This window comes from Anabrus simplex, chromosome 3 (assembly GCF_040414725.1).
Source record: "Anabrus simplex isolate iqAnaSimp1 chromosome 3, ASM4041472v1, whole genome shotgun sequence".
In the NCBI taxonomy this organism is placed as follows: Eukaryota; Metazoa; Arthropoda; class Insecta; order Orthoptera; family Tettigoniidae; genus Anabrus; species Anabrus simplex.
Genome location: NC_090267.1, coordinates 117,259,730 through 117,285,786, shown reverse-complemented (window position 1 = coordinate 117,285,786; position 26,057 = coordinate 117,259,730). Strand labels below are relative to the sequence as shown.

At 39.8% G+C, this 26,057-nt stretch overlaps 1 protein-coding gene across 1 annotated transcript in view; it reads left to right on the top strand.

Annotated features, from left to right (window-relative positions):
* Positions 1-26,057, top strand: part of LOC136866054 (ribosomal RNA-processing protein 8) — a 55,279-nt gene that overhangs the window by 12,058 nt on the left and 17,164 nt on the right. Inside the window, exons 2-3 of the mRNA XM_067142691.2 lie at positions 4,968-6,511; positions 23,311-23,472. Coding sequence (XP_066998792.2) covers positions 4,968-6,511; positions 23,311-23,472 — 1,706 coding nt within the window. The remainder of the gene's footprint in view (positions 1-4,967; positions 6,512-23,310; positions 23,473-26,057) is intronic.

Here is a 26,057-nt window from a genome sequence, read left to right as displayed (position 1 = left end):
GCAGCCCCCCTCCAACAGTTACGTCAACGCAAACAGATCCCCCTCCAGCACAAAACTTCAGTTATAACACACGTAGCAAGAAGTCTACTGTTGCAAATACTTCTAACTCATAATGTTACAAGCTATCTTTGTCACCGTCAAATGGTAAGTGCACACGATTCTACTTCAATATTTTTCAAATATCTTTTCACACAATTAACTTTACGTTTCTTGCTTCCTTTTACAGATTCCACTTTTATATACTTCTTCAACTAGAATATCTACAAACTCACAATTTACAACATTTGAACATCACTTCAAATTTTGAGATGGTCCATAGTGATCCTATTTGAAACTGTTCTTCAACTTCTATTCACCAACTTCATATCCTCAACGTGTTCTACAACTTCACCATATGCATCTGACTTTCGTCTTTTATCTTCAAGATCATGATTAACTTCGGATCTCTCGACTAACTTTGACTTTTATTCTCTCTTCTTTACTTTGATTATATACGATTTTTCGCCATCGTCTAATTATAACCGCCAGACTATCAACTTTACTTTTATGCAATCTTACTACTTGTTGTATAACAATCTGTTGTTTTATCCATTGTACTTATTTCAGCAGCCTTCTGATGTTAATTTTGTTAATACTTCCACTATTATATCTCATCACATTGTATTTTCAAACCATCATTGTTATTTTTAATGTTATTTTACTTCAAATCTCTTCAAGATTTTAAAATTCATTTCATTACTACATGTTATTTAGACGCTTATTTTTAATTTAAGGTTAAGACTATGGCTGATGATGCCTTCAGGGAAGGCGAAACATGTACCACTATTAGCTAACAAATTTATGTAAATCATCCAAGACGATTTTGTATTGATTAGGTGGTCTAATAAATAACTTAATGTTATTATTTCAATCAAATATCATCAATACGGACCAAAAATGATATTTATCACATGTAATACTGGATACTGGCCGCACTTAAGTGACTGCAGCTATCGAGCTCGGTAGCTATAAATGTGGGCTATCTATAGTCAAATATTCTTCACCCAGAAACGGGCCACATCAATAGCATTGTCATGACTCTCCTTTAGTTATTGTGTTGCACAAGAGAATGGACACAATTCACATCTGTTCAGGTCTGCCCACACTTGTTGAACTCTGTTCTTTCCAGGTATACCAATTTGTGTAGATTCACTCTACATCTTCGAATGCCACACTGAAGTCTGTTGATTTACCAGTTGGTATCATGACCTGCAGGAAGACTTTCTTTGGCCTTCATCCACTCTGACAGATGTGGCATGGTGGATTGCCATCTGGCTACCTCAGGTCTTGCAGTGAGCACTGTTGTGGTCTGCACAAAATTTTCAATGATTTGACTCATCTATGTGAAGGCTGGTGACCAAAGAGAGGATGTGTGGGATCTTTGGCTTACTTCATTCGGTTTGTGTCATGGTCTCGCAGCACATGTCAGAATGTGCTGCGTTAGCCAGAGAGTAGAGTTTGTCGACAAGTAATGGTTTCAGGCATCCAGTGACAGTTCTACATGACTCATTCAAAGCAGTTTCAACTTGTCTGGCATGAGTGGACAGATGCTGTACAGGGCTGGTATACTCAGCAGTGGAGTAATAGAGATACAAGGCAGTCCTATACAGTGCCTAAGGGTGGGTACCTCAGCTTTCCCCATATAATTTTATGTAGAGAATTATGCAGGCTTGGTGGTCATTCAGCGCAGCTTGTATTTTACAGACGACAAAGTGCCCTCAAAAACGGTTTAATACCAACATAGTGTTCTTCTGCATTAACACTCCTGGGCTGTGACCCCATATAGTGTTTAGTCGGTCTAACATTAATCCACCACCAACCATCTCCCTGTAGGAAAATTGCCTTTGGGTGTAGTTTTTCCCTTAAAGTTAACGTATGGGAGTAGTTTCTTACCCTCTGCTGTGATTGGCAGCACAACAGTACACCAATTGTTCAGACCCCATAGTTGTTTATGAGGCGACTTGAAGTATGTCTACGGGTGAATATCTCAACATATCAAAATAAATGGGAGTTTGGTCTATATTGCCTATCTGCAAAAGGAGAAACTGGTGTTCTTGCTGCTTTTGTAACATGAGCTGATGAAATTTCTTCGACTCAATCTGTGTAGTCTTCAGACAGTTACTGACGTAATGAAGTACACATCCTAAGACTAAGATTGTTTCTTCACTTGAAGTGCACAGCCCACCCTCTGCTGGCTTTAAATTGGATTCCATCAATTCCCTTATTTTTAGTCATTTCATGTCCTTTCATTTGCAACAGTTTGTAGGACACATTGTTGCCAGTGTTCCTGGTTGCCTGCACTTACACTAACACCACTTCCTTATCCATTTTTCACAGTAACACCCCATGGAACAGTTTGCTACTTTTTATTGTACCCAGTCATTTTTCTTTCTAATTTCACTGCTACCTAATCACATTTGGTTGAACACAAATTCATGACTTCCAGCCCTCACATAATTTCGGCCACCAAAACCGAGAACATTCAGTTTTAAAATCTCTATAAAGCTTGTATGTCCCTCAGCAAATATTTCACTGGTGGTCTTTTACAGCTGTTTACTACTGAATTGTGGAACTATTTGTACCCCATACTGTCATTAATCTTTTTTTTTCTAATGGTTATGGACAAAATTGTAAACGAGACAAAGGTAGCATATGGGAATAGGGAGATGAAATTATTTGCAGATGATATTGTGATCTGGGGAACAAACAGCAAAGAAGTATAAGAACAACTTGATGCAATGAATGAGAAAATTGAAAATCAGCACAGAGAAATGTAATAACATGGTGATATCAACTGGAGAAAGACAAGAGAAAGGCATTCTGAAAATTTGTGATCAAAGCCTTAAAATTATTGACAGTTTCAGATACCTAGGGAGTGAATTAATGCCAAATACAAGGCTGGGCATGGAGATTAGCAAGAGGGTGCAACAGGGCAATACATTCTACCAAAGTGTAAGAAACCTTGTCTGGAATAACGAAGTACCAAGGAAGCGTAGTGTACAAAATATATTATGCACCCATATTGACTTAAGTGGCTGAGACCTGGACAATTACAAGCAGAGAGGAGAGCAGGATTCCAGCCAGCGAAATGAAATACTTAGAAGCATGACAGGAAAGGCAAGGAAAGATAGATTGGGAAACAAGGATGTGGGAAAGGAGGTTGGAATGGAAAACCTAAATGAGAGAATTGATAGGAGTAAACTAAGATGGACCGGGTGAGTTGGCCTGCGGTTAGGGCCGCGCAGCTGTGAGCTTGCATCCGGGAGATAGTGGGTTCGAACCCCACTGTCAGCAGCCCTGAAGATGGTTTTGCGTGGTTTCCCATTTTTCACACCGGGCAAATGCTGGGGCTGTACCTTAATTAAGGCCATAGCCGCTTCCTTCCCAACCCTAGGCCTTTCCTATCCCATCATCGCCATAAGACCTACCGGTATCTTTGTCGGTGCGATGATATAAAGCCGATTGTAAAAAAAAAATACTAAGATGGTTTGGACATGCAAAGAGGATGGAGGAGAAAAGACTACCAAAACAGATGATGGAGATGAAGTTTGAGGGAAAGAGAAAGAGAGACCTAGAGCAAAGTGGATCGATTCAATAAAGAAGAGTGCAAGAAGAAGAAAGCTGGACTGGGACAAAATGATATAAGAGGAATGGTGGAAGGTGAGAGGAAGATGGAGAAGTGCTATAAATGCAGAAGAAAGGAGGAGGATGGTGATGATGTACCCTGTACTGATGTATTGGAGAGAGTTAGCCACTTTTAGGTATGTGGCTCGGGAAAGTGGAAGAGCTAATTACTGTTATCTTCCATTCTAGCCTTTCAGAAGGAGTAAGGCATGTGATTTCATAACCTACTTCTTCACTGACAGTGAAGCAGCAGTATTTTTTCTGTATTTATTTTAGGGTCCTCTATCCAACACTTCCCCCTTCTTTTTTTAATACTCATTAAAAATGTTGAGGGGTTTCTTGTATGTTAATAAATATATTTGCTCATCTTCCATGAGGTACTGTAGAAACATGTAACTGCATACATATATTTTCTCATCACCATGTCCAAAGGGAAAAAGTATCTGGCTCCTTGACTGAATGGTTAGTGTAGTTGCCTTCAGTTCAGAGGGCCACTGGTTCGATTCCTGGCTGGGTTGAAGATTTTAACCTTAAATGATTTTTTCCCCCTGGCTTGAGGACTGGGAGTTTGTACTGTCCTCAACATTCCCGCATCTTATACACTACACAGAACACTATTCTCCACTACAAAAACACTCAGTTCTCATACACGGCAGATGCCGTCCTACCCTCGTTGGGCTGCGCCAGGCGAGATAAACATATCCACGTACACTCCCAGCATCAAAAGTCATACGATAAATAAATCATAAATTGGAAAAATATTATTATTATTGACATAACTCTCTTCTAAATTACTGTTTTCCCCTGAATTGAATTATTTTATTGTTCCTGCATTTTTAAATAAACATCTCATATTTCCTTTTTTCTTTGAATAATCATTCATGATTTACTTGTGGTTAACTCTCAGTTTGCATCTAAGAACAACAATGAACTGCCTGTCACTTGTCCTGATCATTGTTAAAGTAATGAAACCAAAGCATACAAATATTATTTCAAAATTTGAGCCAATCTTAGATGTATTTTTACATGTTCAAATCATCATAAACAATACACTTATGGCCTTCAGAGGCAGAATATCCTGTAGTTTCAGCACACCTGATGACTCTACCAAAAAGTGATGAATGCAACATTCATGAAGATTTTGGTTTTATAAATCTGAGCAAACTTCTGGACACTTCTAAATCTGCATCCCACTAAATACTTGTATTGTGAACTAGTTGCATGGGTTCATAGATATTTTACATTTTAATCTCATGTTTAAAAGTTCTTTGTTAATAGTCATTGTTTTTTTCCTTTATTTCTAGAAATCTGAAAGAAAGAAGCTGAAAACAGGACCGATTGGTCCTTCGCCAGAAAGAAATGCAAGTAACACCTACAAAGAAGAATCCCAAGAGAAAATTGACTCCTCCATAAATGCTCCAAGTAAAAGGAAAAAGAAAAAGAGAAAGAAAACGAGTATTGAGAATGAGGAGGGTAGCAACTTTCCAAAGACTCTCACTCCTAAAATACTTTCTGGTAAAGTAAAACATAAGAAAACTGAAAATCTACTTGGCAATAAATTAAGTAAATCACAAAAGAAAAGACTCAGGAAAAAGAAATTACAAGAAAATAAAATTTCAAATGAAAAATCATCTCCTAATACGTCCCAGAATGTAGATGAGCCAAAGAAACTGCATTCTCAAGAAAATTCTCATAGTAGTATTTATGAGAAGGATTCTCATGCAAAGAAGAAGAAAAAGCATCAGTCTCTTCAAAACTCTCCCATTAGTGATGAGGGAGGTGATTCAGGTATTGAAAGGCCACATTTGAAACCAGTGCATAAAAAGAAACTCACAGCATCGTTTAAGACAAGTAAACAAATAAAACAGAATGGAGCGGTTGTGCCACACGTTGTTTCTTCTAAATTAACTAGGAGGCAAAGACGGAACCTCAAGCGGAAAGCTGCACTGCAGAAAAATTCAAGTACAGCCAGTGACAGTATTTCTGTTGGTACTCAAGAAACTGGTTCTGATCTGTCAGACATCTCAAAGCTTAAGAAAAAGAAGAAAAAGAACAAACTGAACTCTTCTATAAAACAGGACATTCAAAATCCAGATTCTGAGTCTCCCTCTGGCAAAACATTTAAGGGAAGTAATTCCACAAGTGATGAACATTTGAAAAATATTTCTGTTGGTGATGTAACTAAAGTTGAAGATGCATCAAATGTCTCAAAGAAGAAGAAGAAGAAACGGAAGAAGAAACGGAAGTCCAACTTAGCTGAATCTGCTGAGGTATCCACAGCTGCAAATTTGAATAATCAAAAGAGTGAAATGCAATCAAGTGAATCAAAATCTTCAAAACGAAAGAAGAGGAAACATCTACTGGATAGCAATATGGAAGTGGATCACAAAAAGCAAAAGTTCAGTGATGACAGTGCCATTGACAAGGGTACAGAGTCAAGTCCACTGTCATCCAAAAAGAAGAGAAAACACTCAATAGCTGTAGATGTTGAGTCAATAAACGACACCCATAAAATGAAAAAGCAAAAAAAGGACTCCAGTGTTAGCAAAGAAGCCAATCAGATACTTGAGGACAGCCAGACTGAATCACCTTCACAAAATAAAATGAAGAAGAAAAGGAGGAGGAGAAAGAAAAAGGAAGAAATTCCAAACACTGATGGAGAATTAGAATCTCCTGGTCCTCAACCCAATCCAAGTTCAAAATCTCCACATTTCATTCAGAAATTGAAGCAAATTATGCAAAACCAGCAGAATACTAATTCATCTGTGGCAAAGCAACAGAAGAAGGATGGACAAACAGGAAACCTTAGAGAGAAAATGATGAATCGGCTACAGGCATCCCGTTTCAGGTGTGTGATTTATTTTCCTGTCTTACCTACTGTCTATCTACTATCTTATAGATTGTTAATTAAGTCGTGACTGGATACTTAGAATAATCAAGATCCTCCAAAACTGCTTGCTTTCTCATACCTGCCAACTCTTCTGATTTACCCGGAAACTTTCCGGTTTTTAACTCATCTTCCGATTTACTTTTACTTCTTCCTATTTTTGACCATTGTAACCATGAGTACGGCCAATACTCTTCCCCTAGGATAAACGATAAATTCTTATGTGCTTGTGTAATTTACGAAACCTCATTTTCAGGCGTATTTATTTGATGCTTTATTTTGTGAGTGTTTCGTCCGTCGCCTTCGTGTATCGTGTTTCCCGCTCACCAGGTGGCAATCGTCCTGCAAGCATGAGAGGCTAGCGTGCAGTAGCGACTCAGTTAATTGGGATGGAAGAATGAGTTTGTTATTGTTGTTCGGGCGCTCTTAACATCGTTTCTGTGTATAGTTTCGTCAGAGTTGTAGGCCACGTGTTTTTCCTTGCATTTCTATGCTCCCCCCCCCCGGTCAAAGTCGTATGTTAATAATGTATGGAGGGGCCGTTGACCTCAATGTTAGGCTCCTTTTAAACAGCAAGCATCATCATCATCATCATCATCAATAATGTATGGTACATATTGAATTGTTCTGTATGCGTTAGTTTCGCGTATTTAAGTGCATACATTTAATTGGTTGAATATTACAAACCTTATCTCCAAGTGTTCAGAGATACCTATAAATTTCCTTTCATTTTACCGTCTGATAAAGGAAACTACCGTATTTTCTCACGTAATTGACACCCTTGCATAATTTACGCATCCCAATATTTTTAGGTGAAAAGGGGAGAAAAAGAAATGTTCACGTATTTGATGCACCCACAAATTCGAACATCCATCACGCAGCTCCGGAAGGGTTTCGAAATAAAGATGTCAACTACTCAAGTAGCAGGGTTCCTATTGCGAAAGCAGGCCTTCCAAATACAGGGCAACGTGCTGCTATTAGCCGTCAGGAAATCCCACTGCACTAGTTTTACGAGTGTTTCGGGTACGGGACATTCTGTGATCTCAAAATTCTTTGTCATTCCACAGTATTCGAGTAATACTGCATCATACAAACTCGCTGTGATCTGTTACGCCGAAACATACGGGGATAGGGCAGTGGGCAGCAAGTATTCAGTGTCCAAATGAAACTTGCGCTACCGCGGTAACAAAAGTGCACTTCAAGCGGTCAACTAGTCTCGCAAAGCATTTCGCGGACCGAAAAGCGGCTTTTCCGCAAGTAGACGAGGATCTGCTTAAATATATGATTTTGTTACTCAATGTTGGATAAGCAGATTCTCACAAAATAAGAATGAGAAATAGCCGCTACACATGGAATCAGTGTCTCGGATTTGAAGGTTAGCTGAGGCTTGATTAATTTTATGAAGAGAAATGGACTTTCTCTGCGACGAAGAACAGCATTATGCTTTAAAAAAGATAATGATTTCAACCTTTTCATCGCTTTGTGATTGAGAAGCGTGAAGTGAAGGAATATTTGATCCCCCTTATAGGAACCGCAGGTCAGACGCCAATGTTTCCATATGCCACAAAGTCGAACAATCGATAAAGGAGGAACATACAGTGTTATCGTACGCCTACCATAAGCGAAAAACGATGCACTGCAATGCTTGCTGTAACAGCTGGTGGCAGAAAGCTTGCACCCTACATTGTTCTAAAACTAAAAACAATGCCTAAAGCAAAATTTCCGCGAGTGATCCACGTTCGTATTTAAGAAAAAGGGTGGATGGACACGTCACTCGTACAAGATTGGATACGAACGGTTTGAGGTAATGTAGCAGGGTCCCGCCTTCGATGCCCGGTCCTTCTCGTGTTGGACAGTTTTCTTTTTTTTGCCGGTACCGGTATGTCATTGTTATGACTTTACATGAATTTTACTTTTATTAGTTCATGTTTATTTCACTTCAGGTCGTATTGTCAGCTCGTGTCGGGAAGAATATTTTCCAGTGTCGGTACTTCAAACACGTGTCTAACTTACCTGATGTACTTTTCAGAAATAATCGTACCCTGGAATTTTACGCCAAATGACGATAAAGAAGTAAGTATAAATAACCACCTAATCGATACTTTATTAATGCCTCAGGCAAAATTGAATAAAATTAAAACTTACAGGACATGTTTCGACATTAAACATCGATACGGTCATGAAATGGACAACTTGTAATAAAATGACGATAACCGCAAATGAGTTGAACCAATTGTGTTTATATATTATTTGATGTATCTTTTAAATGTAAATGAATTGTAAATAATTTGTAATTATCTGAATTCCTTGAATAATTTACGCATCCGAAATTTTCGCCTGTATTTTTCGTCAAAAAAGTGCCTTAATTACGCAAGAAAATAAGGTATTAAGCATTTTGTTGTGTGTGTCGGTGTGACATAAATGTTGTTATTTGTATGTGTCATAAATGAGAATGAATAAGTACATTTTCTTGTAACCATTTTTATGTTTTCTTAGTTTAAGACTTTAAATTTAATGGTCAATTCGCATTGTAGCTGTAGATATGTATGCCTTGTATCCTGACCTTTTTTTATCCTAGACCGTGGTGGAATATATGTGATGAAATCCAAGAATTAAAAAAATCTTCCTATTTTTGGTTTCTAAAAGTTGGCAGTTATGCTTTCTTACTTACTTTCTCCTCTTATTCTTATTATTATTATAATTTATTTTCCTTAAAGTATACATGTACAATCCATGGGTGGTAGATGGAGAAAGGGCAAGCCCCACATACACAGAAGTGCCTCCATCTCTCTTTCTTTCTTTCTTTCTTTATTTCTTAAATGCTGTTACATATAATATGTACGAAGAACTACTTCTTCTTCCTATCATTATTCCCGCACTGTGGCGGGGTCCGTCTCCATTTCGTCCGATGCAAGGCATCCTCATGGGTGACGCCCACATACTCCATGTACTCACTGATGTGATCCATTCACCCCTTCTTGGGTCTACCACGCGGTCTCCCTTCGCTAGGGTCAAGGCACATGGCTGTTCTTGCCACCGAGTTGTCATTGCTGTGTAATACGTGTCCATACCATCTACGCCTGGCTTCCTGGAGTTTCGCTCCAATTGGTGCAACTCCCATCCTTCGTCGAACATCCTTGTTCATGGCATGGTCAAATCGTGTTAGTCCAAGACTCCACCGGAGCATTCGCATTTCCATCACGTGCAGAACCCGCTTGTGCTTTGCCGTTGCTGGTCAACGTTCTGACCCATAGAGGGCAACTGGGTGCACTACAATTCTGTAGATCTTTGACTTAAGATGTAGGGGCATCCGGCGATCACACAGGATCCCAGTCACTTGGCTCCACTTCATTCAAGTGGTGTTTTTACGTGCACGAGCATCCGGAACACTATCACCATCACTGCATACAAGGGAACTAAGGTACTTTAATGGCCGGTTTCACCAAGCTTCTTTTATGAATTTGACAACCTTTTAACTTTGACGATTCGTTTATCCATTTTTTCGTTTCTTCAGTGTCTGTTTACTTTGACGATCGTCAAATGCACCATCAATTTTGACGCGCCGATTTTCAACCTTCAAACATGACGATTCGTTTAAAATTGTGTATCTGTGTTGTAAACACTACAGTGTTCAGTAGTAGTTGGAAATTACAGATCTCTTTTAAAGTGTTTTAAGCATTTCGGCATTTTACAGGAAGTGTTAAAGCATTTTACAGAACATTATTTAGAAGATCATGAATGTGGGAGACAACTTTGATGCTGAATTGCTGTATATAGAATTATTGGAAAATCTGAGACCTGAACGTGCAATTCCTGACCGTAACGATCATTTCTTCTCAATGGATGTCTTCAATTTTGTAACTAGGTACAGACATTCCAAGAGGATAGTACTGAAACTTTTAGAGCAAGTTGAAAATAGACTGGAATATCCTTCTAATAGAAACCGTCCGTTAACACCGATACAACTAATTTTAACTCTACGTTTTTATGCTACTGGTTCTTTGCAATTGGTACTAGCAGATGTGAATAGTGTATCTAAATCAACAATTTGTCACTATATTAGGAATGTTTCTGAAGCAATTGGTTCCTTGAGACCCCTGTATGTGAATTTTCCTGAAGGTGATGAAGCTCATTCAGTTATTCGCGATTTTTATATGATAAGCAACTTCCCTGGAGTAATAGGTGCCATCGACTGTACACATATACCTATACTGTCTCCTGGTGGACATAATGCAGAAGTTTTCCGCAACAGGAAGTCCTATTTCTCAATTAATGTACAGACTATTTGTGATGCTAATTTACTAATAAGGAATAATAAGATGGCTTGGATTGGTTCATGACAGTTTTATTTTTGGTAATTCTGAAATAAGAATGAAATTTGAGACGGGAAGAATCCAAGACAGACATCTCCTAGGATAATGATAATGGATATCAACTTACACATTTTCTTCTTATGCCATTCTTAAATCCACAAAATCAAGGCAAGAAAAACTACAACAGAGCCCATATTAAGACAAGAAACACTGTTGAACTACAATATGGAGTATGGAAAAGGAGATTTCCAGCCTTATCACTGGGTTTGAAAACAACAGTAACAACATCTTTGTTTGTCATTGTGGCTACCGCTGTGCTAGATAATATTGCTATGCAAACAAAAGAAGATGCCCCCCCCCCCCGGAAGATGAAGTACTCCACCACGACGTAGAAGAAAAAAGACTACTTAACAGAAATTATTTAGTCTTCGAGGAAATTAATGTAGGCCTACCTGGCTTAGCTGATCAAGATGGTCCTCCAGTTGTTAATCGGAACAATCATTGAAAACCATTTCCATTAAGACACTGCTTTAAGAGTGGAATAAATTTAAAACACACGAGTTCTGTATCACTAATATTATATAAACAGACAAACACTTTATTGTTTTCTATAGCACACAATAGGCAATATTTAATGTGACTGTATGTTTGTTACTAATAGGCCATTGGTTAATGTTACTTAAGTTTATAGGTTAATACACTGACTGACAGAGCAAATGCAACACCAAGAAGGAGTGGTCAGAACTTTATGCCAATTGCAGGGTAGACTGACGTCACTGAGGTATGCTCATGATGTGAAATGCGCCGCTGTGCTGCGCACGTAGCGAACGATAAATGGGACACGGCGTTGGTGAATGGCCCACTTCGTATCGTGATTTCTCAGCCGACAGTCATTGTAGAACGTGTTGTCGTGTGCCACAGGACACGTGTATAGCTAAGAATGCCAGGCCGCCGTCAACGGAGGCATTTCCAGCAGACAGACGACTTTACGAGGGGTATGGTGATCGGGCTGAGAAGGGCAGGTTGGTCGCTTCGTCAAATCGCAGCCGATACCCATAGGGATGTGTCCACGGTGCAGCGCCTGTGGCGAAGATGGTTGGCGCAGGGACATGTGGCACGTGCGAGGGGTCCAGGCGCAGCCCGAGTGACGTCAGCACGCGAGGATCGGCGCATCCGCCGCCAAGCGGTGGCAGCCCCGCACGCCACGTCAACCGCCATTCTTCAGCATGTGCAAGACACCCTGGCTGTTCCAATATCGACCAGAACAATTTCCCGTCGATTGGTTGAAGGAGGCCTGCACTCCCGGCGCCCGCTCAGAAGACTACCATTGACTCCACAGCATAGACATGCACGCCTGGCATGGTGCCGGGCTAGAGCGACTTGGATGAGGGAATGGCGGAACGTCGTGTTCTCCGATGAGTCACGCTTCTGTTCTGTCAGTGATAGTCACCGCAGACGAGTGTGGCGTCGGCGTGGAGAAAGGTCAAATCCGGCAGTAACTGTGGAGCGCCCTACCGCTAGACAATGCGGCTTCATGGTTTGGGGCGCTATTGCGTATGATTCCACGTCACCTCTAGTGCGTATTCAAGGCACGTTAAATGCCCACCGCTACGTGCAGCATGTGCTGCGGCCGGTGGCACTCCCGTACCTTCAGGGGCTGCCCTATGCTCTGTTTCAGCAGGATAATGCCCGCCCACACACTGCTCGCATCTCCCAACAGGCTCTACGAGGTGTACAGATGCTTCCGTGGCCAGCGTACTCTCCGGATCTCTCACCAATCGAACACGTGTGGGATCTCATTGGACGCCGTTTGCAAACTCTGCCCCAGCCTCGTACGGACGACCAACTGTGGCAAATGGTTGACAGAGAATGGAGAACCATCCCTCAGGACACCATCCACACTGTTATTGACTCTGTACCTCGACGTGTTTCTGCGTGCATCGCCGCTCGCGGTGGTCCTACATCCTACTGAGTCGATGCCGTGCGCATTGTGTAACCTGCATATCGGTTTGAAATAAACATCAATTATTCGTCCGTGCCGTCTCTGTTTTTTCCCCAACTTTCATCCCTTTCGAACCACTCCTTCTTGGTGTTGCATTTGCTCTGTCAGTCAGTGTAAATTCGTAGATTATTACATTATTATTATTAAATTTAGTCTATTGTTTCTTCAAATAAAAGGAAAGTTTTGCCTCTAGCACTGCACTTCTCAGTTTTTCATTTTCTTGCTTAATTTTTTCAGTTTCTTTTTTCATGTGTATTAAGGCTAGTTCTTCGCTATGCCTTAATTGCAGCATGTCTAATTCTTGCTTGCAAAGATCCCTTCTTGCTTCTGACAATTCAATAACTTTTTCACAAGCTTTCAATGCTTCTGATTTCTTTGTCTTCTTAAAAGAAGGCCGGTTTCTTGATGCCCACGATATCTTGCTACTGCTAGTTGATGGTGGAAGGTCATGGATTGTATTCGGGACCGTTTCTTCACTGGTAGGGATAAGGATCTCTGTACTTGGTTCTTCTTCAAACGTCACCAGTACATTGTATTGTTCAGTAGTGTTGCTACTGGATGCGGTTAGGCCTATGTATGCGGAATCGCTATCCAAGTTATTGCAAAGAGCCTCTATTTTGTCCCTGATTATTTCTAGCAATTGTGATGATGTTTGGTCTAAGGAAGGGGTTACAGCAACTCCACCTCCAGTTAGTTTTAAACATATTCACCTTATCCTGGCATCTTTTTTGCTTAGCCCTTCTTTTGAAGTTGTCGTAAAACATTTTCAATTATTTCACTGACCTTTTACAAACAAATTCATGAGAATTAAAAGAATTTGAAAGTTTTATCCATGCTTTTTCTTTATCACGCAACGTTATGCCATCGGTTTTCTTGTTTTCGATTGTCTCTTTCCTTTCGGCAACAAGACTCACGAACAAACTCTTCTTGTCTTTAGAGAATTTGGATCCTTTCTTCTTTGACAAAATATTATTATCTTCCATCTTTGAGACCACTCTTATAACAGAAAATTAAATTACAAACCAAGTCTATTTTCAACCACGGCTCAGTACTTCAATTATTAATCGAGAAACTGCAATCAGAACGTCCGATAAAACTCAATATATCGCGATATAACGTTGTTTCGAAATGCGAGATTGTGTCAATATATACGGATCATCTATTCCAGCTCACTAGTGATGATGAAATGTAAAAGGTTTTGACAAAGCGTCAAAAAGAAACGGGTCGTTATTTTTGACAGGCGTCAAGGGTATTAGGACGAAGTTTGGTGTCTTTTTCATATTCAGCCAAAGTCCAAATTGATTGAGCCGATCATTCTATTGTCGTGTTTGCTCTTTGAGTTTCTCACGTTGTGCGTTTGCCAAGAAGACGTCGTTGGCATCATAGAGGACCGTCAGTGGATGAAATTACTGAAGGTCAGATGTTACTGTATCCATGCAGAGAACGAACAGCAAGGTCGAAAACGCAGATCCTTCATATGCTCCAACATTGACGAAGAAAGGAAGAGATGTACCCACTGTGCATCTCATCTTACTTGAAACGTTGTGATATAATATTCGGATCCACTGGATGTATGCTTCAGGGACATTGTAGGAACATAGGACATACCAAATGAGCTCATGAGGGACACTATCAAAGGCCTTTTCAAGTTCGTGGAATGCCATGTGAATAGGTATAAACATCGGTAAACTGTACAAAATGTACAGTAAACAACAACATGGTTCAACTCGGAAGGATCTTCTATGCTTCTTCTAGGATGTTATCAGGGCCGGTTGCCTTCCCATTTTTCATCTTCATCACCACTTCTTCTACCTCCCCGATTGGATCGTCTCTCTGGATTGGAGGATGGTCAAATTCCTCATTGCTGTTCTGTGAGTAGTAATTGCTCCATCGGTGAATGATAGCAGGTGGGTCTCGGAGAAGTTGGTGGTCTTCTTCCTTTATGTGCTTGACATGGCTGATGTCTTGGGTGGCTTGATGATGTGCCTTAGCTGGATGGTAGACTTTATTTTCTCCTCCAGGCGTGCCCAATTCTTCATATACACGGTTGTAGTAAGCAGCCCTGGCTATCGCAACTGTTCGTTCGGCAACTGATTTTTATACCTTGTAATGCTGAAGATCTTCATTGGTATGGGATTGGAGCCATTCTTTTAATTCCTCCTTCTCCTTCTTCTTCATCACCGCAGTCGTCTGCATTTCCTGATTCCACCACCAGACTTGCTTATCGATGACTTGTTTCCCTGATTTCGTCTTCCCAAGCATGGCAGTCACTGCAGAGTGTGGACATGGCCGACAAATTTGTCCCACATAGCTGATACTGACTGGTCTTTGTCCACACTGATAGGACCAATGGTAGCCAGAAATTGGTCTTTGTGTTCCAGTAAATGCCACCATTTTATCCATTCAACCCCTGTGATTCCGGGTTGCTTTCGACCTGGTAATAAGAGAGTTGTTACTTGTAACTAGAATATTCAACCGGGTGTCCATAACGAGGAGCCGGTGCTGAGAAGTGATTATTCAGATGGGATCGCTTTTACATCGGTCACCAGCTTCAGGTCGAATTGTTTCATGGGCTGATAATCCATCTGAGTTTTGTGCCTACCACTGGTGTGTGTGATGGGATGTGTGGGCCTCCTCTTGAAGAACATGTTGGTCGTCACAAGCTTGTGCGCTTCAGTATAGTCCAAAATCTGATTTCCATCATCGTCATGGGTACCAAATCCATTTCCACCATGACAGTGGCTGTAGCCATCTCTCGCCAATCCAACATGGCCGTTGAGCTCACTTCTTATTACCAGATGTTCTTCAGGGCCAACAGTTCGCAGATAGTTATTCAGTTCTTTCCAAATAGCGTCCTCATCATCAGGGCATCCAGTTTGCGGCACATAGCACATGACGATTCAGAGAGCTGTTGCACCGGACTCTATTGTGTTAGCCATGAGTGAATCGGATACTCGGTGGACTTCAACAGCTTCATCCTGAAATTTTTCATTCTTCACAATTCCAATGAAAATCGTAAAAGTAGTTAGTGGGACACCGGGCGAGTTGTCCGTGCGGTTAGGGGCACGCCGCTGGGAGCTTGCATCCGGAAGATAATGGGTTTGAACCCCACTTTCGGCAGCCCTGAAGATGGTTTTCCGTGGCTTCCCCATTTTCATACCAGGCAAATGCTGGTGCTGTACCTTAACCCCTTCAATGGCGGGTTCTGGCAGACCTCCTGTGCCAGAAAGGTGAAGTTTTTTCGGAGAAATTTATTTTTAGGAAGCAAGGAATGAGTAACAGTTATTAAGGGAACACATTCATTTGTTATTCAAGGTTAATAAAAACTTACTTTACATTCCATTTACACTTTTTTTTTTTACATTAGGCCTGTGACATGGTTTCATAAAATACTGGTGTTTTGAGAATACTGTCCTTCGACCATCACATTTTGTTTCGGGCTTTTGTATTATTCCCACCAACGGCACTAAAGCAATAAACTGCCAAATTTCATAAGAGTTTGTTTCTTTCCAAAACTGTGCCCTTCTATACGGAGATTTATTTACAAGTTTTTCAATGCACTTATAGCATTCAAATTTGTTTCGGTCACTATCAAATTTACAACTTCATCCGTTAGAAACAGTTCAAAACAGTCAATCGCACTCACCTCTGGTAATGATCCAACCCTACCACCAGGATTTCCCGTAAACGGAATTATATTAGGTTGTACACTATTCCCTGGCTTACACTTTTTCCACACGAATGTATGTTCAACATTTCCTACCATCACCTTAGCTTCTGACATAATATCTATTTCACTTTCACTAGAAATACTAAGAGGGTCATCATCAGAAGAATCAATAGAATCATTATCACTATTTTGTCTTCAAACATCTTTTCCGTTTTGTGCTCGCCATTTCTGCTTGGCTGGCCAGAGATTGTATATGTAAAGTAGAGAAGATAAGGCATATTTTAGGCCAGAGACTTCATGAATACAGCAGGAAACCCTCCCGCCATCTGTTGAGAATGCTGGAAAACATTTTCCAAAGAGTACCCGAGAAATTACTGGGCGATCGCGATATGAACACTGCAGCTAAACAAGAATTTCTTGAGCGGTGACGTTAAGGGCAAGCGTGCGCCACCCGAGAATTTGTGTTAAATAACACTAGTATGTTTTTATTGTTCACCCACCTATTCAGTGCAATGCAATCTTAAAAATTAGGACTTTGTTCTTATCAAAATTGTTAACATAAAATTAATACATTGGATGGTACATGTTTTGCCTATCAATAGTAGGCATCATCAGCCATATTTTTTACCTTAGGAATAGATCAGGTACCTGATTGGAAATGACTTATGAATACTGTTAAAAACGATGTCTTGTAAAAAGGATTAGAGATCGTTAAACAACTATTACAATATAAAATGTAATTTACTATTACTTTTGCCTTTGCTGGCAGGACCTAGTGTTTACAGTGCACTATGTCTTCTGGTATGGGCTAGAGCAATTTTGTTACTTTCATTGGTCTGTCTATGTCTTATCCTTGGCTTTGACAGTATGAAACTGACTGAGGTATGAGCGATGCTAATAATGCCATTCCTTATGCAGCCGTCCCTGCTATGAATGGTGTGAAAACGTTGCTCATAGTGTTGGTTGGTGTATGCATTTCAGTGGGCTTGGCAGACTGATATGTAATAGCTACTTCTGGCTCGGTGAGGAAAGCAACGGGAAACTACATCACTCCTCATTTCCCTAGTACGCCTCTTCAGTGATGACAGCTGATGGCAGAGCTGTTGAGGATCCAACCAGCCTTAGGGCTGAAGACTGAACATACACACACATACTATTCCTTAACAATATTTGAGTCTAAAAACATGACAATTATTTGAGGATTATGACATAGGTGGTTGGTTCTTGATATTAAAAGATATTACAATAAAGATAAAAATCAGAAAGCACATTTGATGTAATTGTCAAATGGCGAATTGTTAAAAACTTGAGGAAAGTTGAGCGTTGGTAATGGTCGTTGGTTCTTCAAGTTAATAAGTATTGATTTTCATTTAAATGCTTATAAATGTTGAAGAACTTTCATATGGTGTGGTTCTTTTTGAGATAATATTAGTTAGAATGCTGGTGCCGTAGGCTATATTGAAGTTTGTGTAGACATCATTAGGCCATCTTCTTTGATGTAGTATTTGTGGGAAAAGTTTGTGATAGATGTGGTTCTTTGTTGTTGGATGTGTTGAGGTAAGCGTACTAGTCAAAAGGGAATGTTGTTGTCAATCAGTGGGTAACCCGAGAATTTCTCGGGCATGCCACTGAAGAGGTTAATCAAGGCCATGGCTGCTTCCTTCCCACTTCTAGCCCTTTCCAATCCCATCGTCGCCACAGGACAGCCACAGTTATCCAAAGAATTCTTCCATTTACTATGTATTACATTCGGAAGTATGTACAACTCGTAACATATGCTAGTTATCAGCTGGTGGGTTGGCACGCTTCCTACAGCATGGCTTTATTCGCAGGGGTGGCTTCTGCTACACATACACCAACTGGGACTAACAGACACCATCTCCATAAAGCATTTGAGAATAGATTCTCACTTTTTGGACTCTATAGACGGGAACGAAAATATTTTTAAAAGTTTGAATAAGATGGGATCTTGATGGCAGTGCATGGCTTACGAGGTGGCAGTGAAGATGACGTCATATGGAATGACAACACGCCAGTGGCAGGGAAGTTGGCAGCACAAGACAACGATAATTCAAATTAAAGCAATGATCAGGATTACTGTATGGTAGGCCTATTGCTTAAATGACAGACACAAATGACTGCCATTACGTTCTTTCGTGTTAATATTGCCTAATACAATACCCTTATCCCTTTTCTCTTCGGGATCGAGTATGAAGTGAGATGAATCTCTCTAGCGAGTTTTTACAACTGGATGCCCTTCCTGATGTCAACCTCATCAGAGGAGTTAATGAGATGAAACAAATGACGTGATAAAAGGGTGACTAAAACCGACTATATTTACTTTGTATGTTGGCCTAAAAGTCATGTATTCACCATTTATTATCTTTTTAAATTTAGAAATGCTGCCTTCCAACAAAAATAGCCAGCAAAACTTAGAATACATTCATAAGTTTGTTTAAGAATAGTATAGAATGTTTACATGTACAATTTATAGCTCTTTATAGCCTAGAAGTCATGTGTTTCACTGTACAAAATTTGAGGTTATTGCATATTGGACCCCCCCCCTCCTACCTTTTTTTGACTGTTAAAGTGGGGGGAAAAGGGGTCTAATACACGAGTAAATGCGGTATTTTATGGTCTCTTGCATAATCCCCCTGCCATGTTCATAACTGTCTTGTTATATTCTAGAAGATGCTGATAATCATCAACACAGTTTTTTGTTATTGGTACTGAAGTATTTCATTAGTGTAGAACTCATTCCATGGTGTAAAACTAAATGTGTATATGTGTTCAAATGCTCTGACATTTGATGATGATGGGTGATTTGCAATCTCTGCTTATTTTTGCACATCATCTGTTTTTAAGGCGGTAGTTACTCCTTGCATAAAGGCAAAACAATGATGGCCAATGATAGACACTTCCTCAAAAACAGCAAGATTGGAGGCACAGTTCTCCCATTTGATATTTAAGATGGAATGAAGTTTCTGTTCATGAAACTGCTCAAGTTTCTTAATATCACAACAGTACAGGGTCCAGATTTCACATCCTTAGAATAATGTTGAGGTGATGATCGCTTGATACACCACGAGTTTGGTATGAACTGCCTCATGGCATTTAAAAACAATTGGCTCATGTGGCTTTTAATCCCTGCATAAAAATTCCACAGGTCTCCAACCTTAAATGTGTAAGTAACCAAAACTGAGTATTGGTGATAATAATAATAATAATAATAATAATAATAATAATAATAATAATCCATGTGGCTATTTCTAGCGGAGTGCAGCCCTTGTAAGGCAGACCCTCCGATGAGGGTGGGCGGCATCTGCCATGTGTAGGTAACTGCGTGTTATTGTGGTGGAGGATAGTGTTACGTGCGGTGTGTGAGTTGCAGGGATGTTGGGGACAGCACAAACACCCAGCCCCTGAACCATTGGAATTAACCAATAAAGGTTAAAATCCCCGACCCTGCCGGGAATCGAACCTGGGACCCTCTGAATCGAAGGCCAGTGCGCTGACCATTTAGCCAACATAAACAGTACATACTCAGCACATAGGCCAAGACGCAATAACCCATTGGTGTTGCATTTACCAAGATACCATGTTTGCCCATCACACTTTACCACAGCTGATTATCACTCCCAGTTCTAGGTCTTGAAATCGCCAAGCAGTAACAATTTGTCCTTAGGTGATACTTTGCTTATGAGTGTTCTCAGCTGGTGAAATAACTCATTCTTGACATCTTGATCAGCATCTAAAGTGAGGAGATGAGAGTGATGAAAATATCCCCACGGAATGGTAGAAGGAGAGTCATAAGCCATTCACTAATTGCTGCAGGTGTGAGTTGGAGATTATTTACCAGTTGTGTCTCTACAGCAAAGCCAACATCATGCTTACGAGTTTCAGTTTTCTTCCTTCCTGATACAAACTTCACAACTTTTCCATCACCAGGCAGTTCGTTTCACTCAAGGTGGCTACATCATATCCAATCTAGCAAGCTTGTGAGTGACAAGTGTTTTTTGTCTATCAGGTCTGTCATTGTTAATAATATCCAGGAGTGTTTTAATATTCCATGTCCCAGTTGTAATTGGTTGATGATCAGGTTTTTGGCCAAGTATGGGGAGACCCGCTGTGGGTGCAGCAGCCCAGCCAGACAGAAATTATGAGTACCAAAGTTTAGCCCACATTTTCTAGGGCCTTTCCCATGTCCTGTGGGCAGCAGCACTCCTAAGAATGGCTGCCCAGATACATATGCAGGACCAAATTCGTGAATAGTCACAGTTCTCAGAAAGATGGCCATCACACATTTGCCTCCATCTATCAGGTCTGATGTTGATATTTTTGGAGTGTACAGACCTGGCAAGGCTGGCACCAATGCTGATGCGGAATTTAATTGAGAAGATAATCAGCTATGTGGGAAACGGCACAGAAAGGAACGTTATTGTAGCGGGTGATCTGAACTTACCAAGTGATAACTGGGAAGGGAATGCGAAGGACAGAAAGCATGACCAACATATGGTGAATACGTTAATATGGGAAGGACAGCTGAATCAGAAAGTGATGGCACCAACTAGAGGGGAAAATATTCTAGATATGGTGCTGATAAAACTAGATGATCTCCATAGAGAAACTGAAGAGATAAATGGTATAAGTGATCATGAAGTTGTTTTGTTGTAGTTAAAAGTAAATGCCATAGGAAGAAACGTTATAAGAGTAGGACTATTAGGCAATACCATATGGTTGACAAGAGAGGCATGGAGAAATTTTTAGGAAGCAATTATGATCAATGGAAAATGGTTAATAACAATTTAAACAGTCTATGGAATGGTTGTTGAGGAGGATGTGCAGATTAGAAAGAAATGAGGAGCTTACTAGCAAATTTAATTTGGTGAAAAAATCAGCCAAGGATAACATGATGGCAAACATAATTGGGAGCCATGTGAATTTTAGGGAGCAATGGAAGGATATGTATAACGCCCTTCCTGCCTCCAGGTCGGTCGACATTGGCTTCTCTTCCTCCACTATAGTATAAGGTGTATCCTTTCTTTAGTTTCCTCTCACCTTTTCCTTTCCATTTGGTCTCACATTCCCAGCAATGCTATATCTTTGTCAGCCATAAAATCTACAATTTCTTCCACTTTCTCTGTTAGTGTCACTACATTGATGGTCGCTATCTTGATGTATTTGGTTGCTGGTCGCCCATTTCTCACATTTTTCCCAGCATTACAAGAATTGCACGTTGCTTGTGGGGAAGGCCCTAGCATTTTCCGAGGCTAGGCTTTTATTATGATGGGTTCGCCATTCCCAAAGGCATTTTAGAGCTACTGCCAGCCGAAACTTGTAGGCCGCTCTTCTGGAGAACAGACGCTACAGTTAATATGGGATTTCCTCCACTGAGGGCCCATTTCCCGTCGATAAGAACTCCTCCGCCCTTAGCCATTGGTCCTTATAATGTGGTAGGCTATTTACCGCCGCCCAACACTCGGCGTGGGGACGCTGGCTGTATGGTTTACTCCATTACCATAGCAGATTATCTGGCCAGACACTTACACTATTGCAAGAAATAGAGCCAATCTAGCAAAATTGTTGTGATATTAAGATTCAGCATCCTAAAGTCAGCCTAAAATCACTCGGATATGACTGGCTCCAAAACTGTTATTGACCAGTTATGTGTATGAAGACATAACATTAGTGCTGTCCAATCAAGTTCTTTATCTGGCCCCATGGCTAAATGGTTAGTGTGCTGGCCTTTGGTCACAGGGGTCCCAGGGCTCCCAGGTTCGATTTCTTGACAGGGTCAGGAATTTGAACCATAATCGGTTAATTCCGCTGGCACGGGGGCTGGTTGTGTATGTCATCTTCATCATCATTTCATCATCATGACGTGTCTCGCATACAGGCTTCAAATCAAAAGACTGCATCTGGCGAGCCAAACTTGTCCTCGGACACTCCTGGCAGTAAAAGCCATACACCATTTCATTTTCATCGAATTCTTTAAGTTTGCCACGCCACTTCTCCATTCTCATCATGGGGAACTCCAGCCATAACTCTGACATATCACTAGCATTAGGGTTCATGTCTATGAAGGTGGCATAAAAATTAGTGGTTTCTTAAATATTTTGATTCTCTGCCGTACAAAATTTCAAGAAGCAATGTATTTCATTTCCTTTCTTGTATCAAACTACAGTCTGAAATTTAAAATCTTTCATTTTTCATCTCTGCAAAAATCAGTACAAAAAAGTGATTTTGAGTAATGGAAAGGAACAAACCAGTGATAAATCAAGTATAGGAAGGTAGGAAACTGAATAGGAAAACATAGGATAGACAGGTTACTGTGAAAAGAGGGAGTAAAAAAAAAAAAGGAGACAAGGACACAGGGGAACTCAAAAGGACAAGAACAATCTCTATATCTTCCTTCATATATTGTCATCTTCGCTTAGAAGAACTCTCTCATTAATCCCAGTTCTTCTGCATCCACCTCTTCTCAGCCCATGACAAGTTTGTTTATGCCTCCCAGCTTCATTGGGACCTGATGTGGAAATTATAGGATAAGTAGATGCCAACTAAAGACACCAAAAAGGAAGAGACAGAAAAAGATGATGAATATGTGTGGCAAAAGACAAGAAACACAAGGCTAACACTTAAGATGAAAAGGAGCCCAACGGGTCATAGATATTAATTGTGATTTCTGTTTTTTAAAACAGAAGAGATATATGTTTCTGGAGTGTGAAAGTTGGAAAATTCATACATTCTTGTAATAATGTGTTTATTGTTGTAGGTACTTGAACGAGCAGTTATATAGCTGTGAAGGAAAGGATGCACTAAAGCTGTTCCGCTCTGACCCAGACTCTTTCAAGGCTTATCATGAGGGGTATCAGCAGCAAGTGTCCCAGTGGCCACTCAATCCTCTGGACAAGATTATTAAATCCATTAAAAAGAAGTAAGTTTTCATTGGCTGTAAATGTTCCATTCATTCGTTCTATTAATTTGTCTTTTAGTTGCTAAGCCACAAGTAGGTTGAAACCAAATAAAATTGTATAAAGATACATTGAATGCCATAAATGTAATTGCAAGGTGGTGTTAGATTTAAAAACAAATGTTCATTCTGTGTTATACCAGAAAGCAGTGAAGGAAGAAACTGTTGAAACTTGTGTGTGGCTGTAAATCACTTTGTTTTTTGCATTGTCTTTCCTTTTTTTTTTTTTTTTTTTTTCTGTCTCCTTTTCACCAATAATATTGGAACTATTACTGGTCTATTTATTTAACAGAGCATCGTAATATTGGTTAGGTTATGTATGTCCATTGATATAGAGACCTACCGAGCTCGATAGCTGCAGTCGCTTAAGTGCGGCCAGAATCCAGTATTCGGGAGATAGTAGGTTTGAACCCCACTGTCAGCAGCCCTGAAGATGGTTTTCCGTGGTTTCCCATTTTCACAGCAGGCAAATGCTGGGGCTGTACCTTAATTAAGGCCACGGCTGCTTCCTTCCCAGTCCTAGCCCTTTCCTGTCCCATCGTTGCCATGAGACATGTCGGTGCGACGTAAAGCCAATAGCAAAAAAAAATATAAATATAGATCTAATATTTTAATTTCATTTACTCCTCTCAAATAGGTCTAATAAAACAGTAAAACAGGTTACTGCTATGAAATGCTTTTACTAAATAACATTTTCGTTATAAACATCAAAATTTAACTTTATAATTTCGTACCTCTTCTTATACCTAGAAATGTGTCTTTTCTTTGGTAAACATGCATTTGCTGACACTAATGGAAACTGAAGAATTTATTCCTGTATGTTTATTATATGTCCTGAACAACTAGGATGAAATAAGGCCTTCTTCAAAATTTCATAAAATCATCCTTCATCTCTCATCTTCACTTCACCTTTCTAAATAACATTTAGAACTTGAGGATGTATCCGCATCTCAAGGTGACACCTTAGACAGTCGACTACGAAAAGTCTTTTGAAGAAGAATTCCACCGACTGTAATCATATATTTCAGAAATACAGCTTTCGGATGTGGTGGGCTGTCATTCGGAAGATTATGATGGATCGGAGCATCTGAAAACTCAACAGCCAGCATATACATAGAAACTTCAAAGAATTAAACCTAAACAAATCTCTTTCTTCTCGACACACAATGTTAACTCTTTGTGCCAAATTGGAAAATTAGAGATGGTCACTGACATTATGGACAAACATAAAATTCTAATCATGGCCCTTCAAGAAATAAGGAATAGTGATCAAGACCCAGTAGAATCACTAGGGTACCTACCGACTGTATAAAGGAATCCCTGAAAAATGAGTGATGAAAAACTGTCAGCAGTTTGGTAATGGATTTCTAATAAATCTCAAAATCATAGATTCAGTCATGGAATTGAAATCTCAATCCCCCAGACTTGCAACACTAACTCTGAAATCTGCACATAAAATCTACACAATTATCAATATACATGCTGCCACTAATCAGAAAAATAACACCTTAAAAGATAAAGAAGCACAAAAATTCTGGGATCTCCTGAATAAAACTTTAATCAATATACCTCCATCACACGTTAAAATATTCCTTGGCGATTTCAATGCACAATTGGGAGAAGATAGATGGTACTGAGATATCATTGGAAAATGGCCAGCACATAAGAGGACGAATAAAAACATTCAGATTGGTTGAATTATGCAGAAACCACAATTTTATCTCAAAATCAACATACCGGTACTTTAACCCTTAGCCCTCCTTTTTTTTCCTGAACACTCCTGCCTCTCCAGCTCCATTTAAGGGGGGACGTGCATGAAATACATGTGCAAATGTAATCATTCACCAAATCCACAATTTGTAAGGTACATAACTGAAATTTAGTACAGAGGTTAAGAATGGTTAAATGCATCTCTTCACTATTTTTCATAACTTAAGCAAAATTAAATTGAAGCGCTTTGCAATTTATAAATTTTATGACCCCGTGATCAACAAAGGTACCATTTTCTCATAGACTTTTCAACAAATTGTCAGGAAAATTGTACAGTGTAACTTCAATATGTATAGAAACAACTCCACAGAAGCATTTTTAAATACAATGATATTTAATTAATTTTATGTTTAATTATTTTTAAACAGAAAAACACCCATAAAAAATCTATTATTTCTTGCATATCTCGGCGTAAAGGAATGATATTAAAATTTGGCCCGTGTATATGTTTATTATACACGCAGCAATGGGGATGCCAAAAATCATGGCTCTATCTTTTCCGGTTTCTGAGAAAGGTGTACTTTAATAACGGAAATGGTGATTTTGAGAAAATGCACTTTAAAGTTGAATTTACTTTTTCCTTGCAATTCTGTGTATTAAAAGGCTCCAGAACTGTACTGTGTCTCCTCATTTCCTTCAAGACTTATATTTTGGTTTCTTGTTTTCTGCCTTCTTTGCTTTACCAGGTCTTCAATTGACTTTTCAGCTGCAGAGAGGAGCTGTAAATATATTTTTCTCAAGATGTCTTGAGTGAAAATTCCTACCTTAAAGCTCATTCT